The sequence below is a fragment of the Phalacrocorax aristotelis genome, chromosome 1 (genome assembly GCF_949628215.1).
Source record: "Phalacrocorax aristotelis chromosome 1, bGulAri2.1, whole genome shotgun sequence".
Classification (NCBI taxonomy): Eukaryota; Metazoa; Chordata; class Aves; order Suliformes; family Phalacrocoracidae; genus Phalacrocorax; species Phalacrocorax aristotelis.
Genome location: NC_134276.1, coordinates 153,216,804 through 153,236,110, shown reverse-complemented (window position 1 = coordinate 153,236,110; position 19,307 = coordinate 153,216,804). Strand labels below are relative to the sequence as shown.

Below are 19,307 nucleotides of genomic sequence, written 5' to 3'. Positions count from 1 at the left end.
GGGGTCCCACCCCGGGGGGGAGGGGGGGGAGGAGCGCAGGACTGCGCCCGCCGGTACCAGCGCAACCCCCGCACCGTTCCGCGCCCCCCCGCGCAGCCCCCGACCGAGCCCTCCCGCCGCGCTCCGACGGGCGCCGCCGCCCCGGCCGTGGGGGGGGGGGAGGGGAGGGGGGGGAGGGAAGTAAAAGTTTCCCCGGGGGACGCGAGGCGCCCCCCGCCCCCCCCGCGCCCCCCGCGCCGGGCTGCCATTGGCCGAGCCGCCTACCGAAGCCCGCTAGGTACAAAAGGCGTTGCTAAGTGGATGCTTATTCCCCCCCCCCCATTTTTTTCCCCTCCCCCCCCATTTTTTTTTTGCCTCTCCCTCCGCCCCCCCCCCCTTCACTACTTCTTCGGATGAGAGCGCGGGTTCACTCGCTCCGCGCCCGCCGCTCCGCTCCCGCCGCCGCCGCTCCGCCCCGCTCCGCTCCCCGCGGGAGGCTGTGCGGGTCGGGCGCGGAGCCGTCCCGCACCGGCCATGGCTTAGCGGGCGGCCGGGGCAGAAGATGAGTTTCCCCGCGGAGGACGGCGTGGGCAGCCTCTGCCACAAAGCGCTGCAGATCATCTCGGAGCTGTGCCTGGGCGGGCAGGTGGAGCGGGAGAAGTGCGCTGGGATCTTCCCCCTGGAGACCGCCCGCCAGGGCATCGGCGGCACAGGTACCGACACCGGCTCCGCCGCCGCCGCCGAGCCCGTCCTGCCGCCGCCGCGGGGCGGGCAGCGCCGGCGTGGGCGGCCGGAGAACGCAACTTTTTCCCTTGCCTTCCGTGCGTGCGGAGGGGGCGGAGGGGGGGAGCGGGGGGGCAGTCACACAGCCCGCTTTAAAATCGTCACCCTCTCGCAGCCCGCGGAGGCTCCCGCGCCCGGGAAGCGGCGAGGGAGAAGGGTCGGGACCGCCGAGCCGCCGCCGGCTGCGCACCCCCCCTCCACCCCCACCCCGCGCCCCTGGGCCGGGGGCCGGAACCTCGGGGGCGGCGTGGCGAACGTGGGGCCGCGGGCGGGGGTGCAGGCGTGGGGGACGGGGAGCGAGGAGAGGCGCCGAGGGGAGAGAAATCGCCGCCGACGTGCGAGCCACGCCGTCGGCCGGAGCCGCCCCGCCGGAGCCGGCCCCTTTCCCCCGCAGCTCTCTCGTTTGCCCCCCGCAGCTCCGCTTCGGCAAGGTTTTCCCCGCGGTGGGGGTATTTCGTCACGCAAAGCCCGCATGTGTTTGTGTTTGGGGGTCCGCGCGGGCGGGGAGCGGGGGAGAGGGCTGTGTTCGGTGCTCGTGTGACGGGGTGGGCAGCGTTTCCCTGCGAGGGGCGCGCCACGCGTGCTTTGCCCCCGCTCGCCCTCTCTCCTCTCCTCGGCCGCCCTCCTGTGCTCGGCGTGTCGCACTCGGGCGGCGCCGCGGCAGGTTGCGCGGGGGCTCGGCGGCGGGGGAGGGAGGGCGGGGGGAGCACCCCGGGACTCGGGGCGCAGCTCGGCCTGGCCGCGGCTCAGGGTGTCCGTGCCGTGAAACTGGACGGAGCCCCCGGTGCTTTTTGAGCGGGGTTTGCGATATTTGACATCCCCTCCGGTAGTCGCTGAGGACGGCAGGAGAGCTTTGTGCCAGCCGGTGGGAGCCTGTGGAGTCAGGGCAGCCCTCCCGTCCCGTCCTGTCCCGTCCAGGAGGCGTCCAGGAAAATCTGGGAGAGGGGTGGGAGAATTCAGGTTAATTTAAATATTCCTAAGTCAGAAAAACTCTGATCGAAACCAGGATTTTGACTCCTAATGGTGGTATCTTTGGTCACTGATCCCTGGATTGTTTGGATCTTTCAGGATTGGCTCTACGGTGTTGCGTTATGCTGTGGAGTACACTCTGGACCCCTTGCTTTCCATGGTACTTATTTTTAGGACGGGGCTTGAAAATTAGTCCAAGTTCAGTCCTTAATTTCTGCCAGAAGGGGTTGGTAACCTATTCTGTCTGTCCATAAAATAGAGCTTGCATTATGGGCAACAATACAGTGCAAATTAAATAAATTAACACCAAGTCATGAAAAGCAGCAGGTCCTCAGCATGTGCCCTAGATGTGCTGTTGCTGCCGCCGCGGCTGTTACCTTTTTTTTTTTTTGCTTCTAATGCCCGCAGATTTTGCAGCAAATTCTGGGGTATTTGTAGTATCTCAGAAAAAAACCCTGTTGTCTGAGAGAGGAGCAATTCTTCTTTCAGTCTCCGGTACCTGTACAGTTCTTGCAGGGCTTTGTGCTTGAGGCGAGTGCTGAGTTTCCAGCTGGTGGAGGCAGGGGTGTCCAGGGAGGGGGGTGACCCTGACCTCCCCAGCGTGACCCGGCTCGGGGGGGCAGCAGGGCACAGGGGTCATAGCATGCTTCCACCAGCACAGATAGTGCATTTGTTGTGCTTTGTAAATGTAAACTAGCGAGTATATTCTGATCACGCACTGTATTAGTTGTCTTGGTCCGAGTCGTAGGAGGTTGCATAAAAATAAAATTACCCTACAGAGCTTGGAAAATCGAGCTCTGGAAAGATTAGTTTCTCTAAGTGGTTTTTAGAGAGTACTGCACGGGGAGTCAGTATTAGGTGTTGTATAAAAAAAATTGGATATATAAACAGGTGGGATGTGAAGGATATAAAAATGTCCCATGAGGTAAACCCTGTTTAGAAAACTTGAATCTTCAACACTTGTCTTGATGTTGCACTGTATACAGGATCTACTGTAGATCTGTGGATCTACAGATCTACAGGATCTACTTCTTAGACATTTCTTCAAAGCCAACAATCTTCTTGTTTTTTCTTTGTAAACCCTAACTGACTTGCAGTTGTTGGATTAGAAAAAACCTGATATGTAACAGACCACGGGCTTCAACCACATCTCAGCTGACTTCCTAAATCTCACTTTTCCTCCTTAAAAGGAAACAATTATTAGATGATGGGTGACGACTTTCTTGGCACATGTATTAAATTAAACATTAATAGCACTGCCAGTGAGCATATGTTAATACTTTCTGGCTCCAGAGGAGGAACAGACACAGGTCATTGTTGGTAATTGGCCATATTTTAATATGAAAAGACTTGGATTGACAAGACATAAATATCACACGAATTTTATGAACTGAAGGGTGTCTAGGCTGACACAGTGTCTAGGCTGAAAGAAATGTGATCATTGAAAGGCCAGTCATGCCATCTCTTCTGCTCTTCAAATGCACATAGAGTTCCTTGTCATCTCTATGGATAAAGTTAATGTTGTCCACAGTGTTGAGCATCCATAGTTCCTGTTAACTAAAAGTAGAACATTAAGTGTTCTCCATCATCAGCTGAGAATGAAGCCATAAATGCTGGGGTTTTCCTGAAATATCTGTCTCATGCATAGGGTGGTAGCATTTGGCATGAGGGTCCATATCATGTAGCCATATCCTTCTGTGGCTGAGTAAATTCTGCACAGCTCTGGTGTCATGCAGGTGTAGCTGTATGGCAGAGGGGAGGAATGGCTAGTTTAGCGCTACCAGTTTTGCTGTGTCCCCCAAGCGATGACACAGGAAGCACTTTCCCAGTGTATGCCCACAGTGGGTGATACGCATCATGGAAGCAGTTTAGTTACTTGTTGTCTGGAGCTCCAGCCTTGGCATTGCGATGGGAATCAGCTCCTGCAACAAGCACTGAAGTGTGTGGAAAAGAAACTACTGTAGTAAGAAGATACTTGAGTTGAAAGGAGGACTTCTGGAAGAGGAGAAGATAGAAGATTGTGAGACGGTTATTGCAGAATAGTGATTTGTTACTATATGTTGTTATGTCACAGCTAGACTTTCAGTGAAAACCCAAAAAGCCAGGAGATGGTAGAAAGAGGCGAGAAAATAATAGCTGGCTATATAGGGATAGCGTATTCTCTCTTTAAATGGTGGGTTCATTCAGTTTTCCTAATCTCAGAAAGATGCCACCTGAAAGTGTCACAAAGGTAGCATAAGTAAAAATGACTAATGATATTTCATTGAAGGAAAGAAGTCTAAAAGATGAGGAGACGCATATTTGGAAAGAACAGAGCAAGAAACATTTCAGAAAGCAGAAAAGTAGATGGTAAAAAGGAAAGCAGACCATTTCTATTTCATACAAGAAAAAAAAACATGCTCTGGAAGTCAAAAACATTTAAAAAGGCAGCTAGAACTGCTGTGATATGGTTGTGTTGGTGGGTGTGATGATTGCTTTCTGTTCAGCTAGACCGTGAAAAGCAGCCAAGCTTCTCAGAGGAATCAGCTCCTTGAGACAAAAGATGCACCACCCAATCACAGGCTCAAAACAAAATACAAGACAATATTAACCTCATGACCCAAGAAATTTTACTGGCAAGCAGAGAGGCTGGGTACTGATTTTTTTGATAGCGTAGGTGTCTAAGTATGAGAAGAAAAGCATAACACGGATGACAGAATCAAACACAAAGAAGAGCGAGCCAGAGACACAGACAGAACGGAAAATGGAGAGTATGGCTTTGGGAAGGCAGAGTACAACAGAGTGAAACAACAAAGCAGAAAAGAGAGCTATTCAGGTTTGCTGCTTACCAAAAAAAAAATAACCTCCTTGTGCTTGATTCCTCTTACTGTCAGAGAAATAAAGAGTTTGGACATTCTATGTGGACAAACAGGATTACATCAGAGAAATGGCTGATTCTTCTATGTTTTTATCCTCTCAGTGACAACACTGCCACCTTAGGACCTTCAATTACTGCTCACTGCTTGGGTCAAGAAGGGGTAATCATATTTAGTTTAATGGATAATTAATCTATGGAACTCAGAGCAAAGAATCTTAGTGAGATAAATCATTTTGTAGATTTCTAAGAGCTTTAGACAATTAGTGAAGACATGACATCTGCTGTTATATTTTCTGCCTGGGTAATTACAAGGACTATTAATTCTCTCATCTCGGGAATGCTCAAGAGAAAAGATTAGGAAGCTGTTTACATTTATGGTACCTTTATACAGTTAGATGACTGTGTGAGCTTTTTTCTGAAGGGTATAACATTTTTGAGAAAATGCTGAATTAGATGTGCAGCAGTTTCAGGTTTGGTTGTTTTGGGTTTTTTTTACACCTTTTATTTCCAGTAGATTCGGGCAAAATTATTGAGATGTTTATCAAATAGTAGGAAGAGTTCAGGTGGAAAATAAATGGGAGCTGGATGTACAGGATCGCACCTAACAAAATTTATGTCTAACCCAAGTAAATAATTTTCTAGAAGTGTCCAAAATTCATATATGCAGCTTGGTGATACCTGTATTTTGACTCAGGTTATCTGATTAATAAAGGACTCTAATTTTCGCCAGTTAAACATCCCTCCTAATTTTCAAAGGAACCGTGCAGATAAAAGTCTCAGTTGGGAGCGTTTCTGAAGGCTAAGCCAATTGCACAAGAGTGTAATAAGAGGAGCTTTGGCATCCCGCTCTAGGGACACTTGTTTAAAATTCATTGCGTGTCCCCTGCAAAAGGTGGGCACTTCAGCTGTCTTTGCTTATTTTAAGGCCTGATGGCCCTGCAGAACTTCACTATCTCATTATGAGTTCTCATGGGGAACTGATGTTTATAACAGAGCTGGGAACCCAGTTGCTTCCCTGCCAGGAAGGCATATTTTAGCCATCTAGAGTGGCTAGAGAGTTCTAGAGAGTGATGTTTGTTCTTGCTCTTTTACTTGTCAGACAACAAATTTTTTTAAGTTGACCATGCAAAGAGCATCAGCTTCTACAGGATCATATGTTATTCACCTAAATACTCTACTCACGATTATTTTATTACCATAGAAGTTTAACCTAGCAAGTTTCTAACCTTACCTCCGTTCACCATTTACTATAGAAGTGTGGAGCATCCTGTGCGTGACCATCCTGTAACATAATCTTGCTCTTCCCTGAAGGACGATGTCGTGGGTCCTGCTGTAGCTGCCATGAGTCCCCCATCAGCCGTCAGCCGCTTCCCTGACAGTCTCAACCGGCTGATGGCAGCTGATGGTTTACATTTAGTCTTCGTTCCTTGAAGCATGCATGCGTGCACACAGACACACAAAGTATAAGCTGTAGGTATACCTGCACTGCCTGGACACATTCAGGGTGGATAAAGAAAAGATTTATCCAGTAGTGTGCTTGCAAGTTCTTCTCAACTGTGCCAAAGCAAGCATGAAGGGGGCAGAAATGGCTCGAATGAATGTGAAGACTACTGTCTTCAGTGTAGCACTGTCATACAAGAAAGGAACATTTTTCTTCAGGAGAAAGTAACTGTTGTGTGAAACAACTGAGCATTCTGTTACAGCAAAATGTGATAAAATTAAACAACAAACATCTGAACATTTAACAGACCAGTCAAAGTATTTATGATACAGCTCATCACCTGGTCAGAACAAAGTTATTCCCAGAGAGAAATATGGGTTTGGGGGGGAAAAATGTACCGGGTTACTGAAAAATATGCTTTACAAAATCAGTGTTAACAAGCTGTGAAAACCAGAAATGCATCTAATTCAGCATCGTAAAGGTAGAACAGAGGGGCAAACGTACCACAGAGACCAGGTTTATTTACTGTAAATGCGAAGGCAGTCACAACAATGCAGAAGTGCTCAACATGCAGGCAGCAGTGATATGCAGTAAAAGCAAGAATTTTATGAAATAATCTTCCTCCATACAAATTTTGCAAAGAAATACAGATGAAAAATACAGAAATAGTTATAACAGCTGGAGGACAGATCTGTAATGATGAAGATAAAGAGACACAGTGTTTTGCTGGGTCTCGTCATGTGTGAGATGTTCGTTATATAATGCTGGGTAAGAATAAACGTAACCATGACAATTCAAACATGTCACTTGAGCTGTGTGAACCTTGTTACAGCTGTGGCATGCTTATGATTAATGGCAGTCCAGTGGGCTTATGATGTGTTTTCATTTAGTTTTCTTGTCTGAAGAAGGATAATGAGGTTTTCTGGCAGATGCTTGCAGACATCCTTGCAAGCATGGGAGCCGCATGGGACCAAGCCCAAAGCTGGTTTTTTGTTTAACAGAAGGCAAGGGGGGCACACGTGGGTTAGAGAGATGGGAGTCACCTCCTGTTGAGATCAAGTGAGAGTTAACAAGTAGGAAAGTAGGTAGGCCAGAAAGAGCCTCGGAAGTGGAGACAAATAATTGCCATTTGGTGTGTTGGAGAGAGGAGGCCAACGTTCAGTGCAACATCTTTTGCTTGCTACACTGCAGGCAAAACACAGTGCCCCAGTCAGGCAAAAGTGAGAGCCATCTTCTCTGGTTACCTACAGCACACAGATCATGTACTGAGGCTCATGAATACACAGCTGTTATGGCAAATTCCTTCTGATTTCTGCAAAACTGAAGATAATGTGGGCTAGAAGAAGGCTGACAGGCTTTTGGGAAATACCCTGTATCTGCTCTGCGTCACATAATTTAAAGTCCCATACATGGAGTCTGAAATGGCAAAAGAGGGCGTTCCATTTGTGATGGGAGAGAGACAGATTATCAGATGCATTAATAAATATTATAACTTAGATAAAATTATTTTGTCAAGAGATTAATAATTTTATGTGCTTGTAATCATGTAGTAAATCACAGTGATACCTGACTTCATTTGATTCTTTTATTGTCAAGAAACATGCTACTGTAGAGCTCTGTTAGCATTAAGCAGCGATATACCAGCCAGTAGATGGTGATGTCTGTTTTGAACAAATTCAGCCATCAGACTGGATTCACAGCCTAGGAGGGAACACATTCACAATAGGGCCAGAGTAAAAAGATTTGAGGAAGACCTTCAAAGTATGTTTTGCCATGAGAACAGGAGAGGAGATCACATATAGACTTTTCAGTGAAAGGCTATTTTTGCTGTTTGAAATTGAAGTAAAATGTTTTGACAGGTTCAGGTTATGAAAGAAAATGCAAGACTCTGCATCTGCCACTTTCTGAGGCATGCAATCCGCAGTCATGTGAATGAAGTAGAGGTAATTGTGGAAGATCTGTTAATGCCAAGTCAAAACAAACACCAACAACTTTTCATGTTCTTCAAATTTCCCCAAGGACAACAGAACAGCAGAAATTATGGGTTGGACCAACTAGTTAATATACGTGGGGATAAGGGAGATTTATTGGACCCAGACCGTCTATAATTGATAAAGTTCCTGTTTCCCTCCAAATCCTAGAAAATCATAGACATATTAATTTATCTGTTTGAGCTGACTCCTGATACTCCAGACACAAGAGTTCCCTTTAGAGTGGTCACTATGGAAAGAGTGAAGTTTCTTACGGCTGATGAGCAAGAGAACAAATTAAAAGTTAAAGAAAAACAAGTGTGAAAAAAGTTACAGAAATGTTGTACTTTAAGTTTTTAAGAGAACCAAGATCAGATATAGACCAAGAGATGGGTCAAAAGAGAGTATAAACCTCTTTTTTTTTCCAGGTGTTCCTTTCCCCATGTTCCTTTGGTGGCAAGAGTACATTCTCTTTAGCATAGTCCACATCAGACACGTAGCTGCCCCTTATGCACGTGGGCAGCAACGCCACAGCACTATCTGGTCTCTCTCTCCATCCAAGACCATGGGTCTGTGGAGCATGTTTTTCCAAAGTTAAGCGTCAAGGGGCATATGCTTTCAGGGCACTGACTAAAATGTAAATGAACTCAGTTTGGTTTGGAAATTGAAGTCTGCCAATGTGCATGTTTGTGAATGGTTTCACGGGCAGAACTTTTCTGAGGCAAGTTTCAAACAACAAGTTGTTGGAAGCCATAGTACAGAAACCTTTGCTCAAAACATTCCCTAGCATCCAGAAAAAAGATGAGGATGTTTCTGAAGTACTTGCCTGATATGGAAGACTGGCTATCAAGGAGCCTTTTATGGTGGAAATGTTTCTGAGGCTATTTATAAAAAATGCAGAAAGATTTTGAGGTAAATAGAATTCACGCACATCCCAAATAGCCCTTTCTCAAATGAGAAATACAGAACTGTCCCAAATTCCATATCTTGAAAGAGTAGTTTTAAGTGGGAAACCATGAGGAAATGGGATACTTTCTTTCAGTTATGAAATTTTATCAAGACTATGAAGATGACATTGAGGACAGAGGTCAGTAACAGAAAATCGCCAGGAGTGAAATGGTAACTCCATTGAAGTCACTGGATGATTTCCCACTGATTAGAAGGGGGTGTGTGAGAAAGAGGATTTTCTTAACATTGCTGGGTTTACCCAGCATGAAAACAGGAATGGCAAAAGCATAATCTGCATGTGCAAATGAATATTCAGAAAGATGTCCTGTTCTGGTCAGATGTGTGTCATTGAAGACAAGCTGCAATTACCAGTTCAGAAAAAGAGTTGTCAAACAACTACTTGTAGTTTGACATAATTTTTCTCTTCCTTCATACCAGAGGCCAGTGAGAACATTGTTTACAATGTTGGCAATTAATGTTGTCCCAGCAGAGCAAGTATATCTCCCTCTAAAAACTTAAGCAGCCTTTGAATTTGTCACCAGTTCTATATCATTAAATAATACTTACATATGTGAACTCCAGCCCTGGTCCGATGACACGTCCATCCTTCAGTACCCATTTTCCTTCCCAACCAAATTTCCTTGGCAGGGATATGAAGAAACTCCTAGTCTGCAGAACTGTCTCTTAATGTTTTATATTCTTAACCAAGCTGCCTATAGAAAGGTAATGTAAGAGAGATATCCAGTCTAACATGCAAAGGGTCTGGGAAGCTGCATTTGACTGCTCTTCTACAGATGATTTCAGTCTTCACATAACAGCAAATCTCGTAATTGCTCAACTGAGTGACTCTCAGAAGTGAGGAAATGAAGTAATATGCTTTTTATGTCAATTTATATGGCATACTGATTGTTTTTTGGCAATTATGGCAGTAAATGTAATTAAATACTTTTTTGTAATGAACTTTTTTTTGTCATATTCCTGGGAATTAAAATATTTCATTTTTCTGTTTAAGTATTTGTTGTATTATGAAGTACAATTTGTGAGGTGGTTTAATTTGTTAGTAAAATAGCAAAAATGGAAACTATAATTTTTACAACTGTTTGTAGAAATAGCTTTTTTCTGCTCTTGAGCCTTCAGATGTTTCATAGGGCTATAAAACATATATTTTCTGTAAAGATTTTGGGAGTTACTTCAGATTTGACATTGTTTAATGGCAATACAGAAGAAAAGCTTAGCGAAAGTTGAAGTACGGGAGTAGGTGTTGAAAAGGAGGCACCAAGTTATTTGAAGGCTTGAAAAATGTCTTGCAGTGAAAACGTTGAAATAGAATTGGCTAGAAATGCTTTGATGGAATATTTTTCAGCTGATAGTATCTATTCATCAAATTGAAACTGTGCTGTAAGGGATCAATTTTCATATTTCTGGTTTTGAAATGTTTCCAGCAGTTTCAAAGTTGTTAAAACATCCTGTTTCAACATTTTCTAAATGAAAAAGAAAAACCAGTTCTCAAAGCCTTCCTCTCAAAATGTAACCTAATTATCCCAACCATCTCTAAACTGAGCTGGAAATATTGCAAATAAGCCAAAATTGAATTGCTTTTTGTTTTTTTTTTTTTTTTTAATTTCTGATAGAACATTGGCATTTTCAACTTTTTGTCAGGCTTTGAGAATGGAAAAATATTTTGTCCATCTTGATTGAAAATTCAGCTGGTTCAGTTTATCAAAAAAGTTCCTTTGGTGGGGCATGCCTCTGTATTAATATATTAAATTCACTTATGATCATTCTCTGGCACTGGGGCCAACTCATGTAAGAGCCTCTCTCCATGCTGTTGAAGTCTGTCATCTGCTGAAACAGAAGGGCCATGTCTAAACCACCTATCAACAATGATCATTGGCCTACTCTAATTCCTGATCCATGCCCAGGAATTGGCTTGGGAAGTATGAACTGACCCAGTTTAAAACCATTCTAGGGACTTGAGTCCTAGGCAATTGAGTTTCAAGTCCTGGGTTTGTTTCCTGGCAGGCTTTATTTTATTTGTATTTTGTATAGACATGTCTTATGAACCATATCATACCTTTTAATCTCTCATACAAAGACGTGAAACCAGCAATGACTGTAAATGAGAACTAAAAAACACAACTCAGAAATACAAATTTGCAACAAGTGACTAACCAATGAAGCATCTGTAACCTCAGCATCTCTTAATTTCTTCTCTTGTCAGGATAGGACAGTCTGCTGCAGAACATGCACAAGCCAAGTAAAAATTACTGGGCTCACAAAGGATATCAGGGTAAACAGTATATTAAACCAACTAGCCGAATAATCCTTTTTGGGGATAAATTATCTAGAAAACTCACATGCAAAAGTATTGTTTGCTCTTGTGTTACATTATTATTAGATATAATTATGCATCCATTCATTTTATGGAAGCATCTTAAATCAGAATTTGCCATATGAATTTCTCATTAAGCTGACATGCAAATTCTAAGGGCTACGTTTTGACATTTACCTACAGGCAGAAAAAGAGGACACCTTTCTCAGGACTGGCAGGAAATGCTGAAGGAGACATACTTCTGTTTAAGGCAGGGCAGCAGCTTGTGCCAAACTCTTTAAATCAAGAAGCACATCCCCTGCCAGTTCCCCCATGACACTGGCCAGGAAGTGTATGAAGTAGTGAAGGTTGAGCGGAACTGTGTCTTTCAAATCTCCAGACTACAAACGCTTTGTATTTGCTTTTGCTAATTCTTGCACTTTTCCATGTTGAGTGGGCCGTAAGCTCAGTGTTTGTTACTGAGAGATGTATCTGGATTTTATGTATTAATAAAAAAAAAGTTCCCAAATTTTCTACTGGAATCTTTATCTCTCAAAGGGTCCTGTGAGCTACATACTGTTCCATGGAGCTAATACATACCGAGAAGACTGTTTTTCTTCCTGTGGCCCTCTAGGGAAAATATGCTCAAACTCTTGTTGCACTTTTCCACTGGTTCAGTTTAGTAGCCTCTAGCCTGGAGCTATGGATACAAAATATTAGCTGTTAAACTGTCAAAACTTGTTGTAACAAGCAGCAGCAGCCATTGCTTGAGGGACATTTAAGCAGCATTTATTGAATACTTTTAAAGCATACAAGAGGCTTACATGATACTGGAAAAATCAAACTGAAACACGTCACATAGGATAAGACTCCTAATTAGGGCCCAATGGCATTTCTGGTGATCCACCACCTCCTAAAATACAAGTCTGTTCACAGGAGTTTGTTGGTATGAAATCTGTTCTCCTATCTTTGGCCATGCAATTGGATATGCTATCTAATTGTGGCAGAAAAAGTCAAATACAGGGCAGCAGAGGTATCTAAGTGTGCAGTATGGTATCTGTACAACTCGGGGCATTGTACAGGGTACTCTGAAGTCAGCTGCATTTTCAGAGCAGAATTTTAGATACTGATGTGTATGTGCTGCCTTGGTCTAACACAGTTGTGGTCCAGAGCTTAAGATTTAACCCTAGAAATTTCTTATTTATGACAGAATATGTCCTATCCCTATTTACGCTGCTTAAATATTACATTTTAACATCTGAAGCAGTTAGCACAGAGTCAAAAGTTTGGCAAGTCCTGAAGAAATTTCTGTATCAGCCTGGCAGGTTAGAACTGGGTTATCTTCATGTGCACTTATAGAATATGTTGACTGTCATTAGACTTTTTCAGCAAGATGTGCTCCTGAGCAGACACCCTTTGACAACAACAGCTAGGTGTCTTCGGGACCACTTGGGTAGTCCTCACTTCCTGAGAAGCCTGACTAGTGCGTGACTAGTGGTACAGGTACCGGCCCCTGGCCTGAACAACAATTAATGGAGTATTTGTGAAATAGATACTAGAGAATGATAACATTTTAAAGGCACAGGCTTAGATATCAAAAAGGAAAGAAACATTAAATAGAACTTTAAAGCTCTACGCAAGACAATGATCAAAATGCTTCTAGCCCTTACCTGTGTTATTTTTAATTTTTTTTTCTCTCCGTGTTTGTCTGTCATGATGATCTTTGTTTCTAATTCCTTGCAGACATCTCAGTCAGTCTGTTAGCAGTAGTCGTCAGCTTCTGCGGGCTCGCGTTGCTGGTGGTCTCGCTTTTTGTCTTTTGGAAGTTGTGTTGGCCCTGCTGGAGAAGCAAACCTCTCACTTCCAGTGCCAATAATGTCCCTCAGAGCAACTCCAGTGCTCCTACGGAGGTTTTTGAGACCACTGAGAAAAAGGAAGTTAAAGAAAATGGGAAACCTACTACAAAGGTACTTGAAGCTGCATTGAAAATTAGCCACACTTCACCTGATATACCAGCAGAGGTCCAGAATGCACTGAAAGAGCATCTGATCAGACATGCACGCATGCAGAGGCAGATCACTGAGCCCACATCATCATCAAGGTAAGTCAGGGGCACTCGCGTTTGTGGCACGTTTCCTGGGAACAAGTAGAGCCAGAACACTGCTGAAAATTTCCAGGATCCTGGATTATTCACTGTCTTCTTAGCAGTTATGGGAGAAACAGCAGTCACGTGAAGGCGAAGCCTCAGTGTCCTTTGAACAGAATATTCTGAAACATATCATGCACCTTCACTTACATCATTATTTTAACATATGGACATTAAATCTGTGTCTTCTACTACTTTGCAAATACGTATGTTACTACTTTAAGCATTCCCATTTTTTTGGTGTATAGGAAAATCTATTTTAGTGTTACTTTTTAAAGTACTGCAAGTCTGGCTTTTCACAGAGATATTTTTATAGATACAGCCATTGCATTTGCAGACAAAAGTTTCCCTCTCCACTAAATAAGCAACAGATTTGTTGTTGATAGCACTTTTTTTTAAGACATGGTTTGCCACTTTTAAAGGAATTAAAACCTCAGTCTAAGAATGTGGAACCTTACGGACTGATCTTAAAGCAGATCAGATATAGATCTTTAAATAAATGACAAGCGCATAGTATTGCTGAAGTGATTTATTTTGTATTAAAGTGGAGGAGGCAAACTTTTATTTTGTCTCAGGTACTGCTTTATATTGAAAAATAGTGAAGATGTGTGCAGTGACCTATAATTTCAAACGAGGTTTTCTTCGAATACTGCCAGCAAATCTAATGTGTGGAAAACAGACAGTGAACTGCAAAGATCACTTTCTACGTCAGAATAAAAAGGAGGGGAGAGACACTGTTTCATAAAGAAAGAATAGGAAAATGAAGGCTAAAGGAGGCACCTGAAGTGTTGCATAATGCCATAAGCAAGAATACAAACACTGTATAGAAGTAGCTTTTCCTCAAGAAAACATTTGCTAAATGAACACATTACCAAAGCAAAAAAAAAAAAAAGCTTACATTCACAATAATCTTTGGAGGCACAAGACTGGAGAAGACACATGCTTTACATTTAGTGGGCACATACTTTGCTGGCCTTCTATGAGTCCCTAAGACAGCATTTTGCCAGCTCACTGGGTTGGTGAGTGCTGAAGTGCTTTTTCCCAGCTATTCCAGCGGTGTGGAATAGCCAACAGGCAACCACAGGAGGCTCCCAAAAATGAGAGCGCTCCAGTCAGGGGAGGTCTAACTGACTTTAGCAGCTGAACCATCTCCTGAATTATGACACTGTACAGCTGGCTTTAAGCCACATTGCCCTGGTTATGCCTGGCTCCAGCTACTGTATCCATCTGCTAGGAGAGGGAGCGCAGTATCCAAGCCGCTGTGAGGAACATTTCCAAAATACTGGGAAGACAACTTTGAAATTGTAACTGTTACACTAAACACAGAGAGACCAAAATTGATTCAGCTTAGCATGACAAGGATATTTACACAACTCACTATTACCTAATACGATATTAATTGGAAGAGTTTTATCCATCGTGGAAAATCTGTAGGTAGTCAGACTGTCTGACTTCCTGAACAGACAAAAGAAATAGCTGGCTGGCAAATGGACTTGAATAGTCCCTGTGGTCCTATAATGGAAGAAGGAAGTTCTAGGGCATGATACAGAGCTACTTCAGGCTGTGAAAGTATTCCCACAGACCTCTAGCGTGGTTTGGACTGGGATCTAAATGCATATAAAAGATCTATGAAGCCAAGGACAGTATTACAAAATTAAAACCTGCCATCAATCCTACACTTTCTGCACATGTTGGTAACTTCTATAAAGGAGATTTTCCTCTTTATTCTCTCTAGATTATCAGGGTTAAATCTCTCCTGAGAAGGACAGTTCCTTTGCTTTGAGTAACCCTGGTTGTCCCATCTCATCCAGTTCATAGCAGAGTGGAGACCTCACCTTCCTTTACAGTTTGCTGAAAAACTCTGCACCCTTACTACAAACATGTTTAGAATGAGATGTGTCTTTAAAAATACCCAGAAATGGTCCTTTCTGTGTTTGTTAGCACATTTTTTCAATACCCAAGTCTGCCTTAAATGAGTCTTAACATTCCCACAGCCCTTACTAATTACTACTGCCAAGAATATCACATATGAGATGAAGGTTGGACATTTAGACCAGCTTTCTGGATTACTTCTTTTCCTTTGTATCACAGAATACTGGATCACAAAATGACTAAAAACTGTCTCTAGAGCACCTCTCCTGTGAGGAGAGGCTGAGAGAGTTGGGGTTGTTCAGCCTGGAGAAGAGAAGGCTGCAGGAAGACCTTACTGCAGCCTTTCAGTACTTAAAGGGGGGGCTATCGGAAAGATGGGGACAACCTCTTTAGCAAGGCCTGTTGTGACAAGACAAAGGGTTAATGGTTTTAAACTAAAGGAGGGTAGATTTAAACTGGCTATATGGAAAAATTTTGTGCAATGAGGGTGATGAAACACTGGAGCAGGTTGCTCAGAGAGGTGGTAGATGCCCCATCCCTAGAAGCATTCAAGGTCACGTTAGATGGGGCTCTGAGCAACCTGATCTAGTTGAAGATGTCCCTGCTCACTGCAGGGGGGTTGGACTAGATGACCGCTGAAGGTCCCTTCCAACCAAAAACATTTTATGATTCCTTCATTGGGAACCTCTAAATAAAGAGGAGCCATTAGCAGACACAGAGGTAGCATAGCTTTCTGTTGCACCGTCTTCGATGCAGCACTGCGTCGTTGTACTCAGGAGTCCCGAGTGACCCAAATGCACCATCTCCTAACTTTATTCAGTTGACAAAGGATCGAAGAGAAATGTTTGCTGTCTGGATAAGACAATCCATTCTCTATGCTGATCTCACCTGAGTGGGGGCAAAGAAAAGGGTTGTGACCAGTGCTGTGGTAGGTTTGTGTGGCCATCATCTCTTAATAAAAGAAGTTGAATCATATTAAGTCATTGTAATTGAAGCGTAAGTATTTTAAGAAACCATTCAGAGCAGTAATAAAATGTGCCTGATTACTTTTTATAGGGTGTTCATGGAGACATGTTAGTGTAGGGAAATTATGAACTTCTACTTAATTAGGACTGTATCATTTTCATGTTTCCCAATAAGATGAAAAGACCTGCTTGTTAAAAAAAAAAAAGCTCTTTAATCCTTGATCCCACCTAACCAGTAAACTGCAATAGAAGTCCTGCATCAATGGTGTTCATTTTTGCTCTGTGTTACTGAGAACCACTCTTCCCAACACTTTCTGAAAATATTCTGTAATATGATTTATCACTTCTATGATATTCCTTCTTTCAGATGTTGACCTATATTTTCCAAGGACATGCTTTTTGCCCTTTAGCACTAGGTGGGAGAGGAGCTTGTCATTCAGCTCTGCTAAGAGTAAGTTGGTTCCCAAGAGGCGCAAAGGCAAAAGTGAGGTGCTTGGGAATGTCAGAGGAAAGCGAGCAGGTCTGTTGACTTCAGTGGTTGCGAGGAGGAGGCAGCAGTTCTGTTCTGGCTAGACACCACAACTGCTGGAGTCTGTTCCTGGATTTGGTCCAAAAGACTGGTCTAACGTCATTTGAGAAAGCTAGGTTAGAGTCACCCCTCATAAATCCCAAGTCACGTAGTAATTCAGCATCCTATCCCTCTCTTTTGTCTTACATGTGGCAGTCTTACTGAGTTAGAAGTCAGCTTCGTACTAACATTATTCCTGTGCAAGGAGAATTTTGTTTTAGAGATTTACATATGCATTTACTGTCACTCAAAATGCATTTGTGCTAAGTTATGGAAGGCATGTCTATTACAGGAGTGCTACGTGTAAGAGCCAGTAGGGGTTGAAGTACCTGGATTTGCACACGTTAATAGCTTTGCAGCATTTTCACAATATAGTGGCCTGATATCCGTGTACTTCATTATCACAGTCATTAATTCCTTTGTTATTGCAGAACAAAGGAAGATAAATATGTTGCCCTGACAACAATGAAGCATCTTAATAATTAACAGACGAATTAGCTATCTTGGTGAAATGCTGTGACTCAGAACAGATACTAAGTGCTATGTAATTAGGAGTTTGGCTTAGTAGAGCAAAAGCTCTGCTGGTTCCCACAGGGAACAGCCACACAGCTGCACTGTTTTACTTAGTGACATCTCGCAACAGTTGACTACGTTCACTAGAGGATCTTGCGTGCATAAAGTTTGGAAATTTGAAAGAATGTTGGTACCTTAGAAATCATAGATTTGGGGGTTTATATGTCACTTTTACAAGTATTAACTCAGATCTTCATAAATGCAAGAGAAGTTGAGGAAAAGAGAATTCGTCCTGTATCCATTTTGACTCGAACTGGAACTGCCATACAGTCAGCTTCCCTGTTTTCCCTGCATAGGTAGTTTCCCCTACTGCTTGTCTATGACAGGGTTTGACCGTGGTTACCTGGGCGCCTCAGTGCTACAGCTGCAGGCGTGAGAAGCACTCAGGAAGGCCTACCTGCACAGGTTTCATTAGCACAGACCAAAGTAGCAGTAACACAGGTCTTCCTGGACTTCATTATGAGTCAAAGGTACAAGAGAGCTAGTGCCTAAATTGCTGTGTGCCCAAACATTTATTGCCACTATATTTTGGGTGGAGTTCAGTTCCTTCCCTGTGTTTAGCACACCTATGAGGCTGGAATTCGCAGAGGGCAAAGGCACAAGGACAGCCCTGAAACTCCCTGAGGACAATATTGTACTTTTCTGACTAGTTAGGGCCTTTCAGTTCCTCACTCCATTCCAGTGTAGACATCATATACTATGAATTTGGTGAGTTTTAACATCTAAGAGAAAAGAAGAGCTTTCACCTTGTCTGTCTGTAAAAAAGAAAGGTAGACTGTTGAGAGACATGTAATGTTCATCTAAATTTGAGATCAAAACACCTGGATTTTTTGGAGCTACTTCAAACCTAGACGATGAAGTTCTCCCTCTCCTATTCTTGTGTTACGACAGGACTGTTCCCTGCACCTACCAGTACTGAAACAACCAAAAGGGGAAACGTTCTTATCTATTATTTAATGGCTGCAGATTACCCTCTTGTATCTCTGCTTAGCTGAACTGCGGTAGTTTTGTGCTTCATGCCTTCTGCAACCACTTCACTTACAGCAAAAATACAAATAATATCTATGAAATGAGTCCTAGTTGCTTTCAAATGGACAATTTGCATTTCTGATTTAAAGAAAGAAACACACAGCTGTGACACCTCTTGTTTTCAGAACACAACACCACAGGGAAACCAAGCAATAAGGCAATGCTGCATTTGGCATTAATAAGCAATTGATTGCAAAAAGCAGAGGAAATTCTGACAATTAAATTGTTTTTTAATAGCAACTAAGTATGCTCACAGGAGGAGGTAGTAAGCTTTTCCAGTACAGATTGTTGGGATAGTGAAGTACCAAGGAAATGTGAAAATGTCCAAAAAATAAAGTGGACAGTGTGGTCATAATGGCATCTGCTGCTGATTAATTCTATGAAGCTTTTGGACCAGAGTTTTATACTACCGTAAGACTGTCTGGCATACCAGGGGCTTGATTTCAGTCTTAGTAGGAAAGGCACAAATTTCCATTGATCACGAGTCAAGATAAGCCCATAAATACATATGCTTATGCAACGCTGTATTCAGAATTACAAGGAATTAAACATATTGCTTTTTGCTAGGAGCACAAGAATCAGCTTTCTAACACACTACACAGCAGAGTGTGAAAACTATCACAGAAAAATGTTGACCAAAACTTTGAAATGTATTGCAGCCAGAACAAAATGTTCCCAGTATGATTGGAGAAGGCAGGTTGTACCTCAGTGTGGCAAATACCAAGCAGGTATAAATAAAATGTTGTAGGGTGGCAAAGCACTATGCTGAAAACCTCCAGACATAGCTCTGCATGGCCTTTTCAGGTGCCTTTCACAGTGATCATTGTGAAGCTTGGTAAATATTTAACTGGGAAACCACCATGGACTGCCTCCGAAAGCCAGGAAGTACCGATGAC

General features: G+C 43.2%; 1 protein-coding gene across 1 annotated transcript in view; it reads left to right on the top strand.

Annotated features, from left to right (window-relative positions):
* Positions 1 to 428: 428 nt before the first annotated feature.
* The window catches only part of SYT10 (synaptotagmin 10), a 39,617-nt gene continuing 20,738 nt past the window's right edge, over positions 429 to 19,307 (top strand). The window contains exons 1-2 of the mRNA XM_075116746.1: positions 429 to 692; positions 13,002 to 13,359. Of these exons, the coding sequence (XP_074972847.1) occupies positions 542 to 692; positions 13,002 to 13,359 (509 nt within the window). The 5' untranslated portion in view covers positions 429 to 541. The remainder of the gene's footprint in view (positions 693 to 13,001; positions 13,360 to 19,307) is intronic.